The sequence below is a fragment of the Equus asinus genome, chromosome X, assembly GCF_041296235.1.
Source record: "Equus asinus isolate D_3611 breed Donkey chromosome X, EquAss-T2T_v2, whole genome shotgun sequence".
Classification (NCBI taxonomy): domain Eukaryota; kingdom Metazoa; phylum Chordata; class Mammalia; order Perissodactyla; family Equidae; genus Equus; species Equus asinus.
The window spans coordinates 119,623,492-119,639,573 of NC_091820.1; the positions used below are offsets into that span (position 1 = coordinate 119,623,492).

At 39.1% G+C, this 16,082-nt stretch overlaps 1 protein-coding gene across 1 annotated transcript in view; it reads right to left on the minus strand.

Moving 5' to 3' along the window:
* LOC106838738 (fibrous sheath-interacting protein 2-like) overlaps positions 1-16,082 on the minus strand; it is an 85,314-nt gene that overhangs the window by 48,289 nt on the left and 20,943 nt on the right. Inside the window, exons 9-14 of the mRNA XM_070501786.1 lie at positions 12,616-12,684; positions 8,873-8,973; positions 7,205-7,250; positions 5,950-6,041; positions 4,062-4,122; positions 609-657 (exon numbers count right to left, since the gene is read on the minus strand). Of these exons, the coding sequence (XP_070357887.1) occupies positions 609-657; positions 4,062-4,122; positions 5,950-6,041; positions 7,205-7,250; positions 8,873-8,973; positions 12,616-12,684 (418 nt within the window). The remainder of the gene's footprint in view (positions 1-608; positions 658-4,061; positions 4,123-5,949; positions 6,042-7,204; positions 7,251-8,872; positions 8,974-12,615; positions 12,685-16,082) is intronic.

Sequence of the window (16,082 nt, forward strand, 5' to 3'; positions counted from 1 at the left end):
TATTCAAGTTTGAGGGGAACAGTACATCAGCAGAATAGTTGGCCACTAAGGTTTGAGGGCTGAAAGGCCCCCAGGCCAAAAAAAAAAATTTTTTTCTACTGGTCTTTATTTTGCATCATTAGAGATTGGTTACTTTGCATTACAGTGCAAATATCCTTACGATGGGGCAACAGAATAGGTCATTAATACTATATAGTAAACTAATTTATCATGATTAGGAAACCAATAACCCCAAAAGGCACAAGTAATGCATGTTTGAATGAGGAGAGGGGTAAAGAATTAGATCCAGATCCCAGAAAACTACCTGGAGAAACGAGGTAGTGCTATCCGAAAGGGGAGAGAAAGCCTTATATATTGGGGGAACACAGAACCAAAGTGAGAATAAAGAGGGAAGGAGGTGGAAGAGCATGAATGACTAACTTTGCCTACTTGACAATTTTAGCTTAGTCCTGAGAGGTTGCAAAAGATGAGCGTTTCACTACATACAAGCAGAACTACAAGAATGGAGGACTCCTTGGGAGAATCTGCCCTCAAGCAGCACTTCTGTGTAATTATTAAAATGTCAATTTAAAATAATACATCAATTTATTGTTTTCTTAGATACTTACTTCACTGATGAATCACGAGAAGGGAAAATTTGGTGAGCTCCAGGTGGATCTGCAGAAAGAAAAAGAAAATTACTACTTCTTGGTATCCTTCACAAGTACTTGTAAAAAGGTAATTAACATATCTTAATAGGTCTTTATTCTCTGCTATCACTGCTCTGTTTAAACTCTCTAAGGCCTCTCAGGGAGGCATAAAATATACCTTAAGATCTGGGGCCATTGCCTATCTCACCAGGCTCATCTCTGGTCATCATTCTACATATATTCTATGTTTCAGAGATACTGAACAACATGCATTTCCCTTTGCCTTTGCCCTTACTATTTCCTTTATAACGCTAGTGTCCCTCTTTTAAATTTCTCATCCTTTAGGACTCATTCAGAGAGCCTTCCTTGAAATCTACCTAAGTAGACAGCATCCTCTGTCAATGCTCCAGAAGCACCTTATACATTCTTCTATTATAGAACTTACTATGCTGTACTGTGATTACTAGTTTACAGTGCCTGCATACAGTAAGCATTCAATTACATTTTTTGTTGAATTAATTCTTTAAAACGTGTTGGCTCATTAGTCTGCCTGTCATTAATCTCTTCCCACTCAAATACTGTCTAACATGCTTTGTATGCCAACTAGCAAAGTTCCATAAGTGGATTTTAGTAAATATTTCTGGATAATCATACTAAAGCAAGTCTTCACGTAAAATATGTCCATAGGAATACTGAGATGGTGTATGTCAATTATGCACATGCATAACTAAACTGTCTTAGACAAACAGAATGCTCTAAATAATAGAAAGTAGTATTACCAGTTGGAGCCAGTTCAAAGTCAAGGTGAATTGCTACTGATTTTTCTCCCAATAAATGTAAAGTATACTGTGAATAACCAATAAATTCCAACGATCTGCTGAGAAAGTTTTACTTAAATTCTATGTACCTTCTTGAGTTTCTTTGTGTATAGTATGTTTTTGCATGTGTATGGTTTTGGAAAGGAAGGAGCTGGAGTTAATAATATATAAACTTGAAAAATTAAGTGTGAAGATAATACTGTTGTCTTGGTTTTAAAATATGTCTACAATTCTTTGATAATACTCCCTCCAAGAGGTGGAGGTTAATTTCCTTCCTAACCCTAACCCTAACCCTCAAGTGTGGGTTGGTCTTAGTGATTTAATTCTAATGAATAGTATATGGTGGAAGTGATGGTGTATAACTTCTAAGACTAGCTTATAAAATATATTGTGACTTAAGCCCCTTTCTGTTGGACTACTCACTCTGGGGGAAGCCAGATGCCATATCACAAAGATACTCAAGAAGCCCTATGGAGAGGCCCACAGGGTGAGGAACTGAGGCCTCCTGCCAACACCCATGTGAATGAGCCACATTGGAAGTGAATCCTCTAGTCCCAATCAAGCCTTTAGATGACTGCAGCAGCCCTAGATGACATCTTGACCGTAACCTCATGAGAGACCCTGAGTCAGACCCACCTAGCCAAGTTCCTCCTGAATTCCTAACCAGAGGATCCTAATTACAGGATGTGGGATAATAATGTTTCTTTTTTTAAGGTGCCAAGCTTGGGGGTGATTTGTAACTAACTAATGCAACTGTTGAAAAGATAAAGAACTCTTCTATAATTTCTGGCAATATGGTGGATTAAATATCCTAAAGAGCCTAACTGTGTAAAACCTATTAGGAATGCAATGGGAATTTGATAAAAATACAATTATAATGTAGAACTTCAATACATCTCTTTGATGGCTGGATACATCTAGTAGACAGTAAGAAAAAGAGTCTAGTAGACAAAAAAAAATCAGTAAAGACATAATAATTGAATAATATAATCAATAAATAGAAGTTAATATTCATATGAGCCTTATATCCTTCAAATAGAGAATATACATTTTTTTGGCATATCCATGGAACACTTTCAAATATCAGTCACATATTTGGCCACAAAGACTTCAATGTGTTAAGAATTTATAGGTTACATTCGCTGAACATAGTAAAAAAAATGTGACCCAAAATGTTAATTTTTTGATAATTAAGAAATATAGATAATTCTTAGATCAAAGAGGGAAATAAAAGGAGAAAGTATAATCTACCTAAAAAAGAACACTTTATATCAAAACCTATGGAAACGGCTTTTGTTATTTCCTATAGGTTTTGATATAAGGTGTTCTTTTCATTGCTTTTCCCATGAGTCCCAGACCAGTATCTATAACTGCCTGTTTGACTGTTCCACTTAGATGTGCCACTTGGATGCCTGCAGGCACCTCAAACTCAATATATTCGAAGCTAACTTTTTTTCTTCCAAACTTGTTCATCCTTCTGTAGTGCCAATCTGCTGAATGGTACCACTATTCACTATCCATTTAGTTGTCCAGTCTAGAAATCTGGGAGTTGTGTTCACCTCTTTCATCTCCCACATTTAATCAGTAACCAAATCTCATCTATTTAACCTCCTTAGTTTGAGTCAGATCTGTACCCAGATCTTTATCCTCACTGTCACTGACTTTTTCAAGACTTATTTCTAGTCTTGAATGTTGTAATAGCCTCTTTAATTGTAGTACAAGGCAGCATGGAATCGTGGTTAGGATTGGTTGAATAAGACAAACCTGGGTTAAAACCCTGGCTTTGCCATATACCATGTGGAAACTTGGGCAAGATAATTTACCACTCTCAGACTTGGTTTACCTATATGTAAAATGGTAGATAAAAATAGTTCTAACTTCATTAAATTGTTGGGAGGGTTAAATGAGAGAATATAAAGAGTTTAGCATAGTAACTGGTACACAGTAAGTATTCAATAAATGCTAACATTTTTATTGTCTCATTGCCTCCAGTCTCTTTACCTCTAATTCTCCTTTCCCTTTTTAGAAAAGGCAAATTCTGATCATATTGTGGCCCTGCCCATATTCTTCAATACTTGCCCTTTGATAACAAGATAAAGGTAGATTTCTTGGCATGGCCTACCAGAATCTTAATGATCCAACCCTTATCTACCAGCCAAGCTTCATCTTCTGCAGTTCTCTAACTTGAACTTTTAGCTAAAGCAATTATAAGAAAATTTGTATTTCCACAAACACACTATGCTCCAATGTCTGTATCTTCATAAACGTATTCCCTTCTCCTGGAAGGTTCTCCTCCCATTTGTCTGCTTAGAAAATTCTTTCTTATGCTTCATGTGTCAGCTCAGTTGTGGCCTCTTCTATAAAAGCTTCCCTGGCTTTCCTCTGCTTCCACTGGACTTTGTATGTACCTCCATTATTGCACTTAGCATGTTAGGTTGTGGTTATTGACTGTTCCTACTAAACCATAAAATCCAGAGTAGGAACCACGGCTTTTCTACTTTCTATGTTCATTAATTAGCTTAGTGCCTGGCATGTAGCAGAAGCTTAACAAATGTTAGTTGAATGGATGGATTAATGGACTGCAGGATTTACTTAATAACTTGCTAATGTTTACCTGGATCACAGTTTAAAGTTAATTTCTTGGCCTTTTTTCCACTCAACTCAGCAAATGTCACCTATATATGCCACAAGAAAAATAAAAACAAAGAAAATTCTCAAGGGAGTTTTAAAGAATTGGAACATCAGCTATTTCTCACATTTAAAATACAGAAATTTAAGAAAATGATTTAAAAATTCTATTTAAAATAAATATACATGTTTTACTTGGTTTATATTACATATATTACTTAGAGAATTCAAAGGTTTGTAGAATTCATTGGTATTATAAAATTAACTAACTGAAGAATGCACTGATCAGGATGGAAGTAATCAACTGAACAGTTAAAAAGAATATGTGTGGTTTTTAAACAAAGTTAACTATAGGGGAAATGTTTTTAGAGAACTAGAAAGCAGAGAGCAGGTTTTCTGCCTACATGGCATGCGACTCTTTGATTTGGCCAAGAGCTCTACCTGCTTGGGTAATTATACAAGAAGATAAATCCAACCGAGTAGACTTTATTTTTTTCCAGGTCAGACTGAAGAACACAAGCCACCAGAAGTACATTTCCTGACACTGATGGGATGGGTGAAATAAGCTGCAAAATAGTATCATATTCTATTGTAATAAAAGTGGTCATGCTATTTCTCACAATAAATTAGGTAGTTGTGACCATTTGATGTATTCATATTGCCCAATATATTTTAAAGCCTCCTTTAAAAACAGATGGTCTAAATTTGTTTATTGGCTTTTTTTTGGTAAAGTATTTAGTATTGTTTTCCATCCATGTTACATTCAGGGGACACTTTTTTTCTGGCTCTATAGTGAGGCTGGTGAAAAAAGGAATTAATTCCTGATGTGGAATTACTAAACTATCTCAAGGTAGTTAAGAAGTTTCCTTTTTCAGATACTAAGCATACTGATTAAGGACGTAAACATAATAGCACATTGCCCTGTACACAGCAGGTGTTTCATAAATATTTGTTTACACAAAGAAGCATATTATGGCTAACATGCTACATTTGAGCAGTTATACATAATTGAGTCTATCACTTACTATTCATTTAACACAGGACATGACAAATGATGCCACTTTCTACCTCAGTCGTGTAGAATTCATTTGGGAAGACTTTAATGAATTTCCTGCTTGATGACATCTCTTTCAAACCATGTTAACTTTTTAGAACAGCTGAGCCAGTTAATACAGTGCTAATGGAGTCAAGGATGTGGATTTGACTCTTATAATGACAAGCTGGCCACCCACAGAAACAATCTATGTTGTGACCAGAGGCTGCACGCTGAATGCCTGCTGCCAACTTTCCAGCATCTGATCACTGGTCATGAAGGGGATAGGGTGAGGCAGCACGGCTGTCTCTGCGCAACCCATAGACACTAGAGGAGACATGATTCACAAAAGCCCAATTTGTTGCTTCCTCCGCAGGACACAGGTGTATGTACCTTGACACTCTTGAAGCTCATCGTTTAGGAACCCTATAACCTAAGGGCTAAGTGGGAACACTCAAGTTGCTTCTGGTAAATCTCTATTAAGAATTGAGGCAAATATAACATTCAAATTTTGGATCTGTTTAGCACATTAAAAATCTCGAGCTCACCACTTTTCTTTCACTACCTTACAACTTGTTATTGATATTCCCTACAATTTACAGTATGGCAACACCAACATAACTGATAGCCATGAGTATCGGAAGTCTGAAGTAGCAAAGGATTATTACTGTGGGTTCACATTTCAATTTTTATAAAATCTTACTACAGGGTGGTTAATTTCAGGGAATAAGGCTGTTCTGTATTGTCATTTAATGAAGGAAACTGTGTTATACCAATCTTGACAATAATTTCATACTTCATTTGTTCTGTCTGTATCTGGGACAAAAGAAATGTTACTTGCCTCTTGTTGCAGAATATCCTGTGGAGAGTGTCTGGGGACATCTTTTGTTTTATCAGCACCATCTGGAGCTTGAGATGAGGTACTTTTAATTCCTGGGGGAAAGAAGAGGTGCCTTTAAATATGAAAAGATGATGTAATTCTCTTTGCTGGGTTGCCATAATGTCTAGAATTACCATAGTCAAGCATGTATTTATTTATGCAAGTTAAGGCAGTATCTCCAAATATGAGACACCTTTTTTGAAGTCCTCTGTCTACAAACTTCCAGTGGCTCACCACTGCCCTCAGGGACAAGCCTGAACTCCCTAACCTCTGGTTCTAAGTTACTTTGTCAGCTTAATTTCCCACCACTCCCCTGCCCTTGAATGAACTGTTCTGCACTTTGTATAGCAGGCAGGGGGGAACCACCAAGGATGTTTAAGTAGAGGAATTATACAGCCATAGTTGTTTAGGGGAAGATTACATTCACAGCAAAATGTAGGAAAGATTAACAGGATGAAGAAGAGATTGGAGATAAATTATTGCAGTAGTTAAAGATAGGGGTGGCATGAATGGAAAGGAAGGGAAGGTTATGAGAGAGTTTAAGGAGGTAGATTGGACAGAATGTAGCAACTTTTGGATGTAGAATATGATCAATAGGAAAGATTCAAAGGCGACTCAGGTTTTGTGCCTGCATAAAATTAGGAGGGGCAGAGAACAGGTTTTGGGGTGACAAGAAGATGATGAATTTGTTTTGTGCATATTAGATGAGGTGCTTGTTGGCCACCCAGGTGGAGATGTGCCAGTGCTCTCAGTGTGTGTGTACAATATGCATGGCAATCTTTTACAGAGAGTAACAGAGACTAAACTAACCTCTAGCCCAGCCCTGGGGAAATGGGAAACGGGATATATTTTTATGTCTGGGGAGAAAGGACGGCATTAGAGGGTAGAGACCTTCCTGGGGAGAATTCTCAGCACTGGGATTCCCAAATCGCAGTATGTCAGGAACTGACTCTACCTATCAGTGTAGGCAACCACAGCGGGGACTCCAACTAACCCATGCTTTGCAAAGTCCGAAGGGCCTGTTCACCCAGCAATCACTCAAAAATGTGGGATACTAACATTTACAATCATGAATAATTTTTATATCTTCCTTTATCAAAGTAATCAGATTTTATAATCAGGGGGAAAAAGCATAACTTGGAAAACTATATGACAAAACTATAATTATTTAACTGAAAGATAACAGAACAATTATAAATATTGTTCTTTTTCTTACCTCCATAATGTAAAGGGTGTGATGTTTTAGTCATTTCTTTATCTTTCTGTATGGTTTAACATTCAAGAAAAAAGATATTCATTAGTAATTAAACTTCTAAAAGAGACTTTTGCTGACTCTGGAGCAATCAAATTAATACAGTAGCATCTCTTTCTCCCCATCCCCTACCTCTCTCTTAAGCTCTGGTCTCAATGCTAACACATATTAGCAGCCTCTTACTGGATATCTCTTACAGGTACCTAAACTTAACTAGTTCAAAATGAAGCTTATCATGTACCTATGTACACCCATCTTTCCAAACTTGCTCCTTCTCTGTCTTCCATATTTTGGTTAAAGGCATAACAATCTATCCAGTCCTCCATTCTAGAAAGCTTTGTGTTGTTCCATTTATTTCAGATAAGACCAATCCAACCCACTCTAGTGCTTATTGAGCACACTGCTTGGAACTGAAATAAGATATATAATTCCTGACCTCCAGAAGTTTATCATCCAGTAGAAAAGACAGACAAATATGATACAGTATAATGAGTTCTGAGATAGAGCTAAGCCTGAGCACTATGGGAGCAGAGAGAAAAGACATCCCACTTCAAGAAAACATATACACAAAAGTTAAATCATCATCATCATCATCATCATCATCATCATCATCATCTCCCTCCCTCTGGATCCGCACATCTATTGAGTCACCAAATTCGGACATAGTCTGACTCTGAAATATCTTAAATCTGAGGCCTCTGGTTCACCCTCATTGCCACTGCCTTAGTTTGGGCCCTTATCATTTTTATCTGGACCATCCCAGTAGTCTCAAAACTATCTTGCCTCTAATCTCTTCTCTCTAGATATCTATCTCACACACTGCAAACAGATTGTCTTTTTAAAACCCAAATCATTCTTATTTCATATCTGCACTCAAAAGTATGCAATGGCTGCCTACAACTGAGAGGATAAATTCATAACTCAACAAGATATACAAAGCTCTGGGTTCAACCTCCCTTTTCAATCTCCTCTCCTGTACTACCCTGGCTTTGCTGGCTCGCACTTCCCTGCTTTCACTTAACACTTGAACATCTGCCTGCAATACTGCCTCACTATATCCTCACGTGTATTCATCTGGAAACTTCCCACTCACATTTCAAGACCTAATCCAATTAATCCCTCCTTTAATAAAGCCTGTTTATTTTCAGACTTGTCTAGGCAAGTCTAGTATCTAAATCTTCTGTGCTCCCACAGCATTTTGTACAAATCAAAACTGTCCTCTCATTTTACTGTAAACAAATTTTACTGTGTGTGTCTGTTCCCTGACAGTGAGTCCTCAAGAGCAGCGATGATGTCTTTTACATCTTTCCATCTTAGGTCATCTACTTTCCCTCTTTTCCCTTCCTTCTAGCTTAGCACAGGACCTGGCCCACGGTAAGATCTCAATAAACGTTAGCTAGCATCATCTTCATAATCAAATATTTAAGTTAGTTTCTGCTAAACTACATGGTACATTTAGCAGGAAGCTGACTTAGAACTTTCTCTGCCAGAGAGAGGCTTCACACTTGTGTAGGACCCCATTATCTCTGACCGGTCAGTGCCATGTCAGTGAAGGGGATATCCCATAGAAATATAAGTTAACTAGATAAATTAATTATCAACACAAAGCATCTGAGACATACAACTTTCTACCTTTTGTTCTGGTGTGTTACTCTGTACGTCATGCCGAGGAGGTGATGAGGTTGATTTTTTGGCAGGAAGCTTTACAAAACCATGAGAATGGTGAGTTGATCCTAAAAGTAAATGAAAGAGAAATCACGTAATTTTTAAACACCTTTATTGAAATATATTGAAGTACAATAAACTGCACATATTTAAAATGTACTATTTGTTCAGTTTTGACATATGTATAAACCCATGAAACCATCACTGCAATAAAGATAGACATTTCCATCACCCCCAAAGGTTTCCTTGTACCCCCTTATAGTTTGTCCCTCTCTCCACCTCTGTTCTCCAGGCAACCGCTGATCTCCTGTCACTATAAATTAGTTTGCACTTTCTAGAGTTTGCTATAAAAGGAATCAAACAGGATGTACTCTTTTTCTTTTTGGTCTGGCTTCCTTCATTCAGCATAATTACTTTTGAGATTATCAATATTAATAGTATTTTATTGTATAATAGTAGTTTATTAATAGTATTAATACCTGTATTAATAGTTTATTCCTTTTTATTACTGAGTAATAGTTCATAGTATGGATGTACTATAGTTTATCCATTTCCCCGCTGAAGGGCATTTCTGTTTTTTCCAGTTTTTTGGCTATTATGAATAGTGCTGCTATGAACATTGATGTACAAGTCTTTACGTGCACATATATTTTCATTTCTCTTGCGCACATACCTAGGAGTGGAATGGCTGAATCATATGGTAGATGTAAGTTTAATTTCAGTTGCCAAACTGTTTTCCACAGTGGTGGTATCATTTTATGTTCCTACCTGCAGTGTCAGATAGTTCTAGTCGCTTCACGTCCTTGCAAATTCTTGGTATGGTCAGTTGTTTAAATTCTAGACATTTAACTGCATGTGTAGTGGTATCTCATTGTGGTTTAATTTGTATTTCTCTAATGACTAATAATGTTAAATGGCTTTTCATGTGCTTATTTGCCATCTGTATGTCTTCAGTAAAATGTTTGTTCATGCCTTTGGCCCATGTTTATTAGGTTGTCGCATTATATATATTACATATTTTTCTATATTTTACATTTTTTTTACAGTGAGCATGCCTTCTAGATCTAGGTCTGGAGACCCATCTTTTGTTGTGCTCACTTTTGGGGCTTGACAGATATGAAAGAGCCATTATGTAACAGCTACTGTTTCAAAATTTTATATTATTTTCTCATTTTTGACCCCCTAAGTACAAGACCTCTGCCCTAGTCTTCCATAGGCATCCACCTGGCTGGGGATGGAGCTAGGGCAGGGGAGGTTAGAATTGTTAACAGGAAGAATGCCACGATAAACACCCAGGTAATATTCAGAACTGTCATCCAAAAATAGGATGACACAACCAAGACAGTACGCCTTGCGAGCCTTGCAATTGTCTCAAGAATTTCCCTAAATTTTATCTTCCTTTTTGTGTAGCAACAGCCTGGAATACTTAGCTCAGAAAATTCTCCCTTAGTGTACTGGAGAGACCCTAGCCCGCCAATAAGAGTTATCTGGGCTCAGGAAGGAGGAGGATACGACTTAAAGAAAATTGGAGGGAAAAAGTCCACTCCTTAGCAGCTCTGAGATGGTGGGAAAATGGAAGGGTGATGGAGAGGCTGGAGAGCAAAGACATCAGATGGGGCTTCACATTTTCCTTATTTTGGGCCTTGGTTGCTTCAGATAACATGGAGAGAAAAGAAGAACTATTGCTCTGCTTTTCATTTAGGACTCTAGAAAGAGATCTCTTAGGCTACCTCCTCACCTTTGCCTGCTCCTCCTCACCTGGAGCATGCCCAAGAAACTTTGTAATACAGTGTGGTCAGGTAGAGCAAGGCTGTCTCTGAGGTTTTGCTTTCTTTTTCTTTTTCTTTTTTTTTAATGTCAGCTTTATTGTGGTATCATTGACATACGAAATTGTAAGATAGTTAAAGTGTACATCATGATGATTTGATATATTTATATATATCAATATATAAATATATTTGATATATTTATACATTGTGAAAGGATTCCTCCAATTTAGTTAATTAACACATCCATCACCTCACATAATTATCTTTTTTTGTTATTGTTGCTGAAAACATTTAGGTTCTATTCCCTTAGCAAATTTCAATTATGCGATACAGTATTACCAACTATAGTCACCATGTTATACATTAGACCCTCAGACCTTCTTCATCTTATAGCTGAAAATTTGTTTCCTTTTACCAACCTCTCCCTGTTTCCCCTTGAGGTTTTGCTTTCTTAAGCCATTCTTGGTTCCCATGTGGTGTACACATGGCCCAGAAAGGGCTGAGAGTCTAGCTGGGGAGCTTGCCAAGGGAAGTCACTGTGGTGGAGGTGAGAGGGCTCCACTGTGAGAGTTATGGAGCAGCCAGCCGGAATTGACGTGGAATGGGAAAGCCAGAGGTCCCTACTAAGCCCAGTGAGACCAGACTGTGAGTCAGTGCACGGATGGCCAACTTCAACTGTGAATGCCAACAGGCCAAGCACTACCTCAGTGGAGATAAGGGCATCTCTCTGGAGACCAGAGGAGGCAGAAGACATTTCATCCAAGCACCCTGACTTTATTTTACCTCCGTGAGGTCATGGAAGCCAGTGTTTCCCAGTCTTTAATGTGCATATAAAGCCCTTTGGATGTTGTGAAAATGCAGATTCTGATTCAGTAGGTCTGAGGTGCGGCCTGAGAATCTGCATTTCCAATAAGCTCCTAGGTGATGCCCATACTGCTGACATTTAGAGCAGTCAGAACATAAGCCACACCTCTTGTCCCAGACATCTGGACACCATCTTTAGGAAAGAAGCAGAAAGATGGGGAGGCTCCCTGAAAGTCTGAGCGATTTTGGAGACCCCACAAAGGCCGAATCTAGAGGAGTATGCTAGAAAAATAATGACTGAGCCAGAAAGCAAAAGGAAGGAAGACACTTAGATCCAGCAAATAGTGCTGATCCTACAGCTAAAGAAGCCTACTCAAGAAGTAGGCTGAAGTGTTCAAATGACAACAGCTACTACTCGGTCGGGCTGCTCTAAAAGAACAGGGGAACAAGAGTGGACAACTCTGACGGCACAGTCCACTGCTGCAGAAAAATGTGTGGCAGAATAAAATATTTCTGTTGCCAGTGAAGTGACAGAAGTTACTTCAGGCCTTAGAAGTCCAAAGCCTAAGGGAGGGCAGGGTTTAGAGAAAGAGCATTGGTCGGGGTCGTGGTCATACTAGGTTCCTAGGGCCACAGGCTTCAGAAACAACAGTAGCACCTCTAATCAGAAATCTGCAAGGATGATTCTCCAGGTGAAACAAATGAGATGCAAGTAAAGCTTCCCTAGGAGGCTGAACTGTTGAGAAAGGAGTGGCAGCAGTGGCCGCAGCAGCCAGTGAGGCACGGGCTAAAACAATGCCTCAGGATCTTGTTTGGGAATGGAAAAGTACAATAATGAGATCAGGAGCAGGGGTTGTGGAGAAGACAGGGCTATGAACTGGGCTTGCAGAGTTGTCAGCTGCAAAACGTGGGCGCCCTGCTCATAGGCGTGTGGAGGGAGTGACACGAACTGACTAATTAGGGAGTCTAATCTGGACGGCAAGAGAGGCTGTAGCACTGTTGGCAAGCATTGCTCGAAATCTATCATTTATAACAAGGATAGAGGATTTATCTGCATTATAAGCAGAAGAGGTCAGTACCAAATCCCAATTCCACAAATTACTATTTTAGTATTTCTAATCATAACATTTTAATTACGTTTTTGTCCATGGTGAAATTTCTGGTCACTGGTAGCATCACTCATTTTCTTTATTTGAGCAGAAGAAACTTAAAGAAACACAATAAAATATTTATTTTTAATAAATAGATGACACAGTTATCCAAGATAGATTCTACTTATCCTTTCATGCCCGGTAGGAGGAGAGCCATATGCTAATCTATGTATGGTGTTGTGGGCAGGAAGTGGAGAGGATAGATTGTGGATGTTCATAAGAGGCAATTTTGTCCCTCAGGGGACATTTGGAAATGTCTGGAGACATTTTTGGTTGTTACAAATGGTGGTGGTGGCGGGGGGGGGGTTGCTCCTGGCATCTTGGTAGAAGCCAGGGATGCTGCTAAACATCCTACAATGCACAGGACAGTTCCCACAACAAAGAATTATCCAGCCCAAAATGTCAGTAGTGGCAAGACTGAGAAATCCTAGGAGAGACGTGATGGAGAGGCAGGACAATCACTTTTATAATATTATCTTGTTTACTTAAAGCTATACTTGGGGGAACATGGTCATCTTCTGAGAAAAGGGAAAAACTCCATCCTTCCATCCTGCCCAAAGGGAACATGGCTTTTTCTCTGTGTGGGGATGCAGACCAGTGTGATGACTGTGCTGGAGACCCTGTGGGCCACAGTGGCCATGACAATTCTTGGTTGTGTCTCAGAGCTTGGCAGAGGCAACCATATACATATACCTCATCTGTGAAAGAGGTGACTATAGTTCCTGCTTCTTTCTTTTTTTTTTTTTTAAGATTGGCACCTGAGCTAACATATGTTGCCAATCTTCCTTTTTTTCTTCTTCTTCTTCGCCCCAAAGCCCCCCAGTACATAGTTATATATTCTAGTCATAGGTCTTTCTGGCTCTGCTATGTGGGATGCTGCCTCAGCATGGCCTGAAAGCAGTGCTAGGTCTGCGTCCAGGATCTGAACTGGCAAAACCCCAGGGTGCCGAGGCAGAGCATGGGAACTTAACCACTCGTCCATGGGGCCGGCCCCTACAGTTCCTGTTTCTAATCATTTAGATAGACAAAAGGAGTCCAAACTGTATGAGTGCTAATTGGATTTTCATTAGAGTTATAAGATGTGCATCCCTTGGTGTCTACATGGTGGAAGATGACAGCCACCTTATAGTGGCATAAGTTAATTTCACATGGAAAATAGACATCTTCATTCTCCTGTCACTTCTGTAATATTGTGAACATAAATTATTTTATATTTTCTTCTTCAAAAAGCATTTGAAGGGCCGGCCCTGTGGCATAGTGGTTAAGTTCGGCACACTCCACTTTGGTGGCCCAGGTTTGCAGGTTTGGATCCCGGGTGTGGACCCACACCACTCTTCATCCATGCTGTGGTGGTGACCTACATATAAAGTGGAGGAAGATTGGCACAGATGTTTGCTCAGGGCTAATCTTGCTCAGCAAAACAGAAAAAAAGAAGCATTTGAGGTGCGCACTGTTTAAGATGCCTACCGGAAACTTTCTTCCTACTGGAATTAGAAGTTAACAGTTGAAGATGGAGGGAGCAATATTGCTGTTAAAGCGATTTGTTATCCCAGAGGCAGAGGTTACAGCCTCATCACTTCACTGAACTGAATTATGAGCTTTTTTTACTGACTCGTCTTTCATAAACTTTTCATTTCTTCCTCCCTCTCATTTTAACTATTCTTATCAGCTCATCTTTTAAAAACTTTCTCTTGTGCACATTCTCTCATTCTTCAAAAAAAAAAAAAGTCTTTTCTGCTCTCCTTTTAAAACTTCTCTTTCAATTCCTTTCCCTCCGTCTCTCTTTCTCTTCCCTTCCCTCCCCTGCTTCCCTTTCCCCTCCCCATCCCATCCCATCCCATCCTATCCTCTTCTCTTTTTTTTACTCTCTATTTACTGGCCTACTTTTAAAAAGTTTTTCATTTCTTCTCTTTCCCTTTCTAACTCTCTTTTATGTACTGACTTTTTACAAGTTTCCCCCTTTTTAAATCACTTCTATCTATCTATGCATGCATCTATCTATCTATCTATCTATCTATCTATCTATCTATCTATCTATCTATCTATGTCTGTCTACCTACTTACCTAGCTACCATCTAGCTGTCATCCTTCTATCTATTTCAATTTTTATCTGACTTCTTTTAGATCTTTCTCCTTGTCCTCCACACTGTGCTTAATTTTCTTACTAGCTCCTTCTCTTAAACTTCTCTCTCACTTTCACATTCTCCCTTCTTTTTAATTTTACTATTTTCCTAACCTCACCCCTTTAAAAAGTCTTCTTTTTCTTTCCTTCCTCCTCCCTTTTTACCTACCTTCTATCTTTCTGCATTCATTACCGGTCTCTATGTCTCCTCCTTACCCTTTCATGTTCTCTCCCTCTGGATTTCTTTGTCCTTTCTTTGTGAGCCTACACTTTTGCCTTCCTTCCTGCTTCCCTCCCTTCCTCCCCCTACCTCCTGCCTTGCTTACATCCTTCCTCCTTTCCTCTCTCCCTTCCTTCCTACTCCTTTCTTCCCTCCCCCTATTCCTCCCTCCTTCCCTCCCTTCCTCTTATATCCTTTTTTCCCCACTGGTTCCTCTTTTAAACTATTTTTTTTCCTTCACTCTCTCTCATTTTATCTTTTTAATATTGTCTTTTTTACCAAGGTCTTTCCATATGAAATCCTGTCTACTTACCTATCTATCCATCAACCTACCTATCAGCCTACCAAACTAGCTAGCTGTCATCTATCCACCCATCTTTATTTCAGTGTATTTTAACTGACTTCTTTTTTAGATCTCTCTTTCTCTGTTCTCCACTTCCTCCCTCCTCCTTTCCCTTCCTCCCTCCTTTCCTTCCTACTCTCTTTTTTCCTCACTCCATTTCTTTCATGGTCTCTGTCTTTCTCTCTTCTTTTCCTGCCTGCGTGCATGCATACCTCCCTTCCTCTCTCCCTCTCTTTTCTTTCTTTCTTTCCTCCCTCCTTCCTCCCTATCACCTGCTCCCTTGTCCTTTCTTCCTTTCCTCATTTCTTTCTTCCTTCCTCCTACCTCCCTCTTTCCTTTTTTATCCATCCACCCCATCCTCTGCCTCTTGTCTTCTTTCATTTGTTTCTCCCTCCTTCCATCCCTTCCTGTCACCTTCCTCCTTTCATCCCTCTTTCTTCTTCCTTCCTTCCCCTTTTCTTCTTTCCTCCCTCCCTCCTTCCTTCCATTCTTCTTTTACTTTATTTTTACTACAGCTTTTTAAAATTTCCCTTTCCCCCTCTCTCTTACTTTACGCCTTTTTCTTTTCTATCTTTACTATTGCCTTCTCCTTTTAAAAATGAGTTCTTTCTACCTATCTACCTACCTGGCTGGCTGGCTATTTATGCAGCTATCAATTATCTTTCTGTCTTTATTTTACTGACTTCTACTTTTTAAATCACACACACGCCACACAATTGTATTTGATTTTCTTACTGGTCCTTTCTCTCTCTCACATTCCTTCTCCTT